This window comes from Poeciliopsis prolifica, unplaced genomic scaffold, assembly GCF_027474105.1.
Source record: "Poeciliopsis prolifica strain line A6 unplaced genomic scaffold, Auburn_PproV2 SCAFFOLD021, whole genome shotgun sequence".
NCBI classification, from domain to species: domain Eukaryota; kingdom Metazoa; phylum Chordata; class Actinopteri; order Cyprinodontiformes; family Poeciliidae; genus Poeciliopsis; species Poeciliopsis prolifica.
This window is the reverse complement of record NW_026562396.1, coordinates 4,035,106-4,045,308: the sequence shown is the minus strand read 5'-3', so window position 1 is coordinate 4,045,308 and position 10,203 is coordinate 4,035,106. Positions and strand designations below refer to the sequence as shown.

Genomic DNA, 10,203 nt, shown 5'->3' with positions numbered 1-10,203 from the left:
AGTAAACAGCTTCATTATCTCCGATGGAAGTGCTTATTCACACCTGATGGGGGTGAGAGGAGGAGAATCAGAAAGGGCCAAAGTAGCAAAGTCAGACAGAAAGAGATTCATGTCCAGTGGGCTAAATGTCATAAGGCAAAGCTCAATATTGGTTAATAAATGATGGGGACAAGGTACAGAGCCTGAAAAGAGAAGAAAAACTCTAATAAATTACCTTTATCTCCATAATGAGACAACACTAATTTTGGTCTCAAGGTCTGGCAGAAGCAAGCTGATTTATCACATGCATTAGACATTGTGGGAATTAGTCTAATTACCACTGGGAGGGAGAGTTGATTTTCACTTCACAGAAAGCTCATTGTACACCCGGACCATTTATCACAGCCTCGGCCACCGTGCCGCTCTCAAGGCCTGGTGGGAAAGGTGGTGCCCGTCCACAATGTCCCTGAAAGCCTTGTCCTGTGTCATCCTGTGTGAGTCACAAGGCGACACAGGAACTCGCTCACACACACACACACACACACACACACACACACACACACACACACACGCGCGCGCACACACACACGCATACATACCATCAATGCTGACTGAATTGTGGCAAATCGTCACACCTGGAGAGTACCAGTGACTGAGAATCAAACCATCTGGAGAAGCATCAAAAGTTTTCAGCATGACAAACCGCAAAAGCTCCAGAAATGTGCTCCCTAATCACTGGACAGCAGTGTGAAAAATATTATCGGCATGTTAAGGAAATCAGCGGCAATCTGTGAACTGAAGGGTGAGGATTGCGCCGGGGCACACAAAGAGCACAAGAGCTCGCCTGGATTAGTTTAATGACAGGGCAAGCCGTCTCAGAGCTGTGGTAATGATTGAAAAATATGCCTGTAATTGCTGATAAGCTCTTTAATGTTTCAGTAAACTCCTGTTGGCCACTAAGTTTACTGACGCATAACTCGTCGATAAACTCTGGCTTTGTAGTCGACGGCCGGCGGCCTCTTTGAACCAATTGTCCTCTCACAGTGAGAAGGGTGTGAGCGCTGAATTTTCAGAGCGCTGAAATAAGTTCAAGAGGGCATGAGCATGTAATGGCTTGTGATAGAGGACGGAAGAAGGTGGGAAGGGGGGAAAAAAACAGTTCAGATCAAAGTAAAAATAAAAACTAACCTAACCAGCAATAGTGAGCTAATTTACATAATGACCTACAGAGGTTAATATTTCCTTCTTTGCTCCAAATTCACCTGTGAACATAATCAAAGGTAAATCGAACTGACTCCTTTGGATGCTTCTACCAAATCACACTGGAGAACCAAACATGAACTGACTGCCACAAGACTGAAAACTCTCACTTTACAAGGTGTGACGACTCACTCAGCATAATGTGAGGCTTAGAAAGGAAAAAGTTTACTGTTATTATCGATGGAGCAACACTGACTAGCACAATGTGCCTGAACTTTAACTCTCCAGCAACAGAGTAATCTAATGGCAGAAAACCCAGTTTCTCAGCTTTAGTTCTGAGTCTCAGTTTCTGGGACAGCAAGTGAGAAATAGCCGTTTGGCTCATTCTGGCACGTTTACTCAAATATTACCTAATGCGCGTTGTCCCTGCCAAATAAACGGATGAAAGTTCTTATATTTTGTGGACCACCCATTTATTGCAAATGAGTGCAGTCCCTTAACATTGTGGGTTCTTTGTTGGGCGAATAATTGCAAAATGAAGCCAAGAAATGAGAAACGGCACGAACAGCGTTTGTCACGTTTCACCTGTGTGCTGAGATCAGAGCGTTTATGAAAACTGTTGCATTCGGGACATGTTTTCAGCACTGCAATCTAGTGTGTTCACACATACTAAATCTAAACATCTTGCAGTAATAATACAGCTATGACAATAAAGAGTCTGTGAAAGTAGCAAAAACCCTAATGTGCAAATTTTATAAGGTTATATCAATTGTTTATGTTCCACCCTTCTTGGGGACAAACCAAAAGAAAATATATATATTTCTGTGCTTCCACCATGTTTATGAAGCAGTACTAACTGGAATATCTGTTTTGGTCAGATGGAGCTGATAGAAGAGTGGAAAGGTGGAGGAGCAAAAATGATTAAATTTAACAATAAACTTGTAAAACTGATCCAAACATTTTCAGATTGTAGATTTGTGATTTAGCTTTTTATCTTTTATTTTATTGCAGAGCAGATGCCTGCATGATTCACCCATAAAGGTCCCTTACATGTTTTAGAAAGACTGCATGTGGAATACAGTCATTGCCAATCTATGCTTTAGGTCAGCTGTCCTTTCATACAGCACAAAATGAAGCAATTCTGTAATTTTTTTTTCTAAATACATGTTTAACTCTGCAAAATTGATTAAATGCGGAAAATAAATAAATAAATAAAAATGATTAGATAGATAGATAGATAGATAGATAGATAGATAGATAGATAGATAGATAGATAGATAGATAGATAGATAGATAGATAGATAGATAGATAGATAGATAGATAGATAGATAGATAGAGATAGATAGATAGATAGATAGATAGATAGATAGATAGATAGATAGATAGATAGATAGATAGATAGATAGATAGATAGATAGATAGATAGATAGATAGATAGATAGATAGATAGATAGATAGATAGATAGATTGATAGATCTGTTGAAGCAGGCTGCAGACATTTGTGACACAAGTGAAGTTTGATGACAATTTGTCAGTGATGCACCACATTTCTGCAGAGATTTAAGGCCTCTGTCGCCTCCTGTCATTTCCCCAGGATCCACTGAACGAGGCTCGTCTTCAGCTGACGCCCTTTGACTTTCTCGGTCTTAAAATGGCATTAGTCCACATTAAGAGGGAGGCCAATTAACTCGAGGCCTCCTCTGCCAAAGTCATTACAGTTTTATACGATTTGTGTGTAATTCTTGATCGTAAACTTTAATGGAAATGGTGTGCCCTTAGCATGAGACGAGACGCGGGCGTTCGTATTAAAGACCCCAAACGATGGACAGATTGTTTTCTGAGCAGCTCGAAGCCAGTTTGACTGAATCTGACTCCCGCAGCATCTTCGTCCTTCGGGCCGAGTCGCTCCGATCTCGGGAGAGTCCCGCCGAACATATACGTGCCCAATCTTCTAATGTAACCCCCCGCGCTCCGATACAGTTGAAGGTGTTTGCGGGCGGGACAAGGGTTGAACATTACCTCACTCTGAACGCTTTCTGGGGGGGAAGAAACGAGCGAGTAATTAGCTGATTAGAGGCCCCGCCGGAGCAGCTCCGCTCCCAGCCAATCCCCGCTCACTCCGGCCCCCTGGAGGTGGAGAGAGGCGGCTGGTGGAGAGCCGCGCACCTTTGTAGTTTTAATGGTGCAGAGCGATATGTGTGAGGCGCGCTTGAGAAAAAAGGGATGCGAGCGCCATAAAACAGCGTTGAAATTGTGATAACTCGTTAATGAATGTTTTCTTCTGCCCCCCCTCTCCTCCTGCTCGCTACCAGACTGATTTCATGAAAACGTCTCACTGAAGAGGCTTCACTGTCTGCGCGCTGACGCACGGCACAGGTGCGCGCCTTTCTTAGCTCGCTTTTGTCAAAAGTTTCATCACTCGTTTGGGACGGCATGGAAAAATCCAAAAACTTCCGTATCGACGCCCTCCTCGCCGACGAGACGAACCGCGGCGGTCGAGACGTTTCCCCGGGTCTGAGCAGCGACAGCCCCGGGGGCAGCCCCGTCGCCTGCCACCGCGCCGACACCCCGTCCCCGCGGGGCGCCCACCTCCAGACGGGAATGCTCCCCAAACCGAGCGTCCTAAATTTCCCGCACCCGGGCCTTGCCTCTCTGACCCCGGGCGCCATTCCCGGCATGTACCCGGCACCGATGTATCCGCTGAGCGCCCTGGGAGCGCAGCACCCAGCCTTCGCTTACACCGGCTTCACGCAGCTGACGCAGGGCTACCCGGAGCACCTGAAGGCGGCCGCGATGGCCGGATCCCTGCCCCTGGAACACTGGATCCGAGCCGGGATCATGATGCCGCGGATGCCGGATTACACCTGTAAGTGTGAGCAAACGGGACTCTTTCCGCCCAGAGAGAGAATTTCCAAATATGGAAGAAAAGAAAACAGACAAAAACAGTTCATATCGCTTATGATGTTTCTGAGACATCGGGTATGCATTATTATTATTATTATTATTATTATTATTATTATTATTATTATTATTATTATTATTATTATTATTATTAGCAAAGCTTTTGATGGTTGGGATGGTTTTTTTTTCGTTCGGTTTCTTTTTTTCTTTCCATCTTTTCAAAGTTGCACAGTCTGCACTTGAAATAAAATAACATTTTCTTCTGAATGAATGAATGTTCCTTTTATTTTCTTACTGCTTCTTCATAATTAAAAAGAATATTTTTCATTTCTTTATTTTTTTATTTTCTATTTTTTTGGTTATTTTCAAAGAATAATATTTGCACACAGTATTTCCTCCAGAGGTTGAATTGCAGCCTCAAGTCTCTCGCCAGTACAACGCGTCTCCGTTATTTATTTTTTTTTATTTATTGCTTATCCTTGTGTCATATTTTTAATTTTGTCTCATTTATTTCTCTATAAACGCCAACAAGATGAAAATTGTCTTTGTGTGACGAAGTAACTATAAACAAACACCTAAAACGTACTGTAGTTCATCAATAAAACCCCAAAAGCCTTCATTGGATTTTCATTAAGTTAATGGCATGCCTGCGCTTTTATGGCCCCTGCGCCCGCTTCTGCTGCGGGCCCCCGTCAACAATAAACTGCAGTGAAGCTATTATAGTTAATGATGGCCACAGAGTGCTGGCATATGTGTCCCTGCTCCCACCCACAGCATCACAGTGAACTTCTAATGTCCTTGGTGTTTTATAATTAAGAGAGGTGTCTGTGTTTGTCCCAAATATTTTGATATTAAAAAAAAAAAAGTAAATGAACCTAAATTTGCTTTGCAACCAACTTCAAATACGTCTTATACCAAAGTTGTATGCTGCACTCGAGACAAGAAATGTCGAAATGTGTGATTGACAACTGATGCTCTTCCTCTTCCAGCAGGCCCCCAGTCCGGCCTGTTGGGGAAATGTCGCAGGCCTCGCACGGCCTTCACCAGCCAGCAGCTCCTGGAGCTGGAAAACCAGTTCAAACTGAACAAGTACCTGTCCAGACCCAAGCGCTTCGAGGTGGCCACGTCCCTGATGCTGACCGAGACGCAGGTAAGATGGCGTCATCCATCAGGAGGTTTGGCATCGTGTCTCGGGGGTGAAAGTCTTCAAACGCAAACACGGAAAAGGTTCTCATTCCAGACTGCTGCGTGTTGGTGCCTTTAACATTGATATATGGATTTTTGTTGCTAAATCTTAAGACTTTCCTACAATTTCTAATGGTTTGTTTTGGCCTTTGAACAGAAAAAGAGTAACTGTAAAACCAAATGAATTTAAAGCTGTAACAACAAAATCAATGTATTGTTTTCACCATAAAAGCTTTGATTAAAATATTGCATGGGCTTAAAAATGAACAATAATTATGAACTTTATATACAACTTTAACGAGGACAAGATTGTTCATAAATCCAGTCAATGATGTCAATGATCTCCAACTCTAGAGCTATTCTGCTTCCTTTCTTTGCGTACATTTTGTGTTGCATTTCACCAGTGGCAGAGTTAAATGAAACAGAACTTTTCTCCAAAGGCGATTTGTGGCAACAGAAAATAAAAAAGAACAATGAAATTACATAAAATAAAATGTAGCACCCAGTAATTTCTTTACAAATTCAATTGTCTGAAGAACAACTGTTGTCATGCAGATCTTATTTTTCAGATGTATTAAATATATCTGTCCGGTTCCATTCCTCCCTCCCGGCAGGTCAAGATTTGGTTTCAGAACCGGAGGATGAAGTGGAAGCGCAGCAGGAAAGCCAAGGAGCAGGCATCCGCCTCCAGCAAGGCGGAGGGGGAGCAGCTCAGAAGTGGAGGAAAAATAGCCAGCGCCAAAACAGACAAGGCCAGACGAGGTTTAAATGTGGACGGTAGACGGGCCGATTACGGGTTGGAGGTCGGAGAGGACGGGGAGGAGGACGACGAGGCAGACGAAGAGGAAGATGAAGAAGAAGAAGAGGAGGAGGAGGACGGAAGCCAGCATGGGTATCGCATCACTGTGAGCAACAAAGTTGAAATATCACGGTCCACAGACTTCTTGCAGCACAGCAACAAGCTCGGGTACGACCCCCTCAGCCCGTTCTCCGATGATGAGCTGGAGGGGGTTCAGGTTGGAGGAGGAGGAGACCGGAAGATTGGGGCAGGACTGTGAGGAGACCCCAAGGAAGACCCTGAATGTTACAGAGATTTTACCAGGAAAACTGCTCAAAAAGCAGTTTGTGTTTAATCTGAAAGACAGTTTCCAAATCTGAAAACATGACTGTTTTCATTTCCATCAAAAAAAGTTCTTGTTTTTTTTTTAAAGAAAAAAAAAACACTAATAATTAACACAGCACATTCTGGACTAATTAGTATCTGAATAAAATCACTTTATGTACTGTAAACCTTGTAGCATGTGAAAAACTCAGCTTTCATCATCCTGCAGATCTGACACTTATAATTTGTCAACATCCTGTTTGTTCCACCTGCTGACAGCTGGAGCTCAACCCTGCAAGCACACTTTCTGTAAATGAAGGATGTAACAACTGTTTACAGTTTGTGCTGCGTTCAAGAGTCACGGAGGTAAACAGGTTGCATGGTACTGCGACACAAACGTTTCGCGTTGCATTGTTTTAGTGTAAATATCACTGTTCGCCTGTCATTTCCAACGTTGACGAATCCGTTCCTGTCACTGACATGCAAGTGAATGAGTTTTATTTATTTGAATGATTGCAAAGATTAATTAGAATCGTATTTATGTCAAACCTGTCTGTGGTACAACTGTGAAATAAAAAAAGCGAAAGCAACACACGACTGGAAATCATTCAAGTTTTCACACTCTCTCATTGATATTTCATTGGTAAACAAAATGTTAAAAAAATTGATTGTTTGGCACTTTTTGGCCAAACAAATCCCAAATAATTTTATATTTACCCTACAAGTGGGGCAGAACAGTTTGAAGAGTCTTGAAATAACATAACTATCTGGTTCGCTTTTCATTTAAAGCCAAACTGAATTGAAAGCTTACATTTCCCAGTTCACAATATAAAAAAATGAATTCATTTGTGTGGATAAAACTCACCTGGCTAAATTCTGCAGTGTTCAGTAATAGAAATACCATGCTTGTGTCTGTGCGGACTGTGCCTGTTGTAAACTCCTGCAGGTTGCTTCCTGCAGTTGTGTGATGCACATCGAAACTTTCACGTCAACTGCAATTTACCACCAAGGCTCCCAGATATTAATTACTTGGTGGTGTTTACTGATAGCCAAATAATTAAACTGATGAGGGGAAGTAAAGCAATGAAAAGCCTGATGGTGAGCGGTCACACAAGGCCATTTTTTAACAGCAACAGCACATTTAGTGAGCTGAACTGGCTCAGACTTTTATTGGGCACCAGCGTGATTAAGCAGCAGATTGGTGTAGAGCTGATGAGGTGTGTTTTCACCCCATGTTAGACCACAACCACACGCGAGATTACACAATTTCTCAGAAGATCTTGGCTCTTTTAAGCATAAAACAAGTTTCTTTAAAAACTCGAATGGCAGCTTGTTATTTTGTCCTGTTCGTTCACAGCTGTGAATGGAGAATAAAGGATTAAATAACCCAGTGTTGGATTAAACTAAATTGAGAGCAACCACACAGCATGCAGACAAATTCACATGTGCAGCACGGCTCTGCACAGTCAACATCCACTTGTTAAAAATGTCCAGATTCATAATGTAAATTTTAAAATGCAAAAAGGTGCATCAATATAAACTACTGCTTTGTTTTGCCAATGTTTTGTCCAATCACATCATGCAGTTGCCCTGTGTTACTGTAAAATCTGATTTACCAGAAACAAACAGTCCAGCTGTCACTTTCAATCCTGCACGATTGCAGGTGATTCCAGTGGACATCATTCCTGTGTCTGGGTTGAACTACTTAGAAACAGTTTTTATAAAATCAAATAGTTGAATTTTCCTCTGTAATAAATGAAGTATTTGCTATTTAGCTGAGTTAAATGACTTCTACTCTTGATAAAATGTTCACAGCACATCCCTAAAATGGACAGTTGAGCGTGCAAAACAAATAGTATGCACACCATTCCTACACACCAGCTATATAAATATATTCCTTTAAGCAAAGGAAAACTGAATCTGATTGCATCAAAATTGATAAACATTAATATTTGTTAACTTATTTAATTTGTTAACTTTGTTAATTTACTCTGATAGCCTACTACATATCTCAATGTGAAAAGAAGAGCAGTGAAGCACACATTTTGTCCACACCCAGCTGATTCAAAGATGTGAGCTGCAGTGTTTGGTTCTGTGATGCACTTTCACAAAGGTGCAACTTCTGATTGAAAAACCATTTTCGGAAAGCAAAACAATCAAACCGAACAAAGAAGCAAACAGGATTTTCAAGCCAAGTCGATGATCAGGGCAAACTTTGTATTCCAAACAAATTGTTTCAAAAATCAGATGGATTTTTGTGTGGACAAAATGTGTGTTGGACCGTTTGCTCAGTCAAATGTCTCAGCTGCAACTAGAGGATTTCTAAGAATCTGTTGTTGTTGTTTTTTTGTTGTTTTTTTCTCCTCTCCTTTAACTCAAAATGCAAAGAACACCTTGGTTTGCAGACTGGAATGAATCAACTGGAATGTGTGTTTTTTTTTTGTTTTGTTTTTTAAATTAGATTTATGAAAAATTATGCAAATCAATAGGACCTAATTTAGCTGCGTGACGTGTCATCTGTTTGACAAAAGGCCCCTTTGACACAGAACAAAAATCACAGCTAATTGATAAGGCAGGGCAGCAATATATGGAGGCCATTGATTCTATTCATCCTGTCATTTAATCCAAATCCAGGCGCCGCGTTGATTAAAAAAAAATCCCCGCGCATGAATTACACTTAGTGCTGATAATGCTGTCAGTTTTCTCAGCGGCCCTTCAGACAAAAGTGCTGACGGCTCCATCGCTCCTTTCATTTTTGAACCAATAACGCGCAGAGAGCCTGTGTTTTACCATAAAACCGTTTCATGGTCCACTGAATCACTCAAGTCACCTCTGGGATGTCAGAGCGGTTACCAGAAACCCCCATTTTCACGGTTACACAAATAAATCGGCGTCTTTTTGCTTTGTTGGATTATAAATCAGGGGCCCCTTAAAATATTTACGCCCCGCGGTTTAATCAATCAGCCAAACGTCGGACTCATTACGTAAATATGAACAGATTGCGCGATCTTTTAACGTAATCACACGTATTGCTGCTGCTTTCCCAAGGCCCCTGTCCCGTCACTTAACTAATGGACAAGTACTGCGGGGCCCAATAAATCCACATCTGTCCGACTTAAAACGCTGTTCTAAAGCACGAAAATGCAGCACTTTTTATTTATTTTTATTTTTTATTTTTATTTATACCAGTAAAGTTTATTGAAGAGGCGTCAGCGGGGTGGATGTATTCACAGAGCGTCATTTATTGTTGCAGGAAATATGCGTTACAGGTGTCGCGCCAATTATAACGAGAATGGTGCCAATCTCGACGTCAGCGTAACCTTCAGCGCCCGATTACCTGCAGAAACACTTAAACTGAATCAACAAATGGACAAAAGTAAAACTGGAGATTTGCATCGCTGATGCGGGCAAAGTTCGTTGCTTTTCTTTAAAGTTTCAATTATGCAAAGAGATTTGAAACAAAATAATTTAGTTATTTACATATATACTGCAATATGTTATACTATGTTGTGCTTTTGGTAAACTGTTGATCACGTGCGTCCATTCGTTCACAGTTTGAGTTGAATGAGTTATGTCTGCCCTCTGGTGGAGAAATAAAAGAAGACACTCTCAAAACACAAAAACTATCCAGTTTTTTTTATGTGGTATTTTTAACTTTTACTAAATCACACTTTTACCTCATGAAACGTTGTTGTAATATATATATGTATTTTTATTGTAACATATTTATTTATTTTTGTCCTTGAAATGTTCATGTCTTATGTGTTTTGTTGTTTTTTATTTATGTAGTTTTGAGAAAAATGTATCATAAAATGTTGGTCTGGTTTTTTTTCCT

At 41.2% G+C, this 10,203-nt stretch overlaps 1 protein-coding gene across 1 annotated transcript; it reads left to right on the top strand.

The window, feature by feature from the left end:
• Positions 1-3,371: 3,371 nt before the first annotated feature.
• On the top strand, positions 3,372-6,931 carry mnx2b (motor neuron and pancreas homeobox 2b). The gene is made up of 3 exons (XM_055045065.1): positions 3,372-4,046; positions 5,071-5,231; positions 5,881-6,931. Exons 1-3 carry the CDS (start codon positions 3,614-3,616, stop codon positions 6,322-6,324), a joined length of 1,038 nt encoding a protein of 345 aa, XP_054901040.1. The 5' UTR covers positions 3,372-3,613; the 3' UTR covers positions 6,325-6,931.
• Positions 6,932-10,203: the final 3,272 nt, after the last annotated feature.

Excerpts from the sequence above, each read along its gene's own strand:
- mnx2b (XM_055045065.1), top strand. The coding sequence starts at position 3,614 with ATGGAAAAATCCAAAAACTTCCGTATCGACGCCCTCCTCGCCGACGAG. Across the intron at positions 4,047-5,070 it reads GCGGATGCCGGATTACACCT|CAGGCCCCCAGTCCGGCCTG; the intron begins GTAAGTGTGAGC and ends TTCCTCTTCCAG. Across the intron at positions 5,232-5,880 it reads TGATGCTGACCGAGACGCAG|GTCAAGATTTGGTTTCAGAA; the intron begins GTAAGATGGCGT and ends CCCTCCCGGCAG.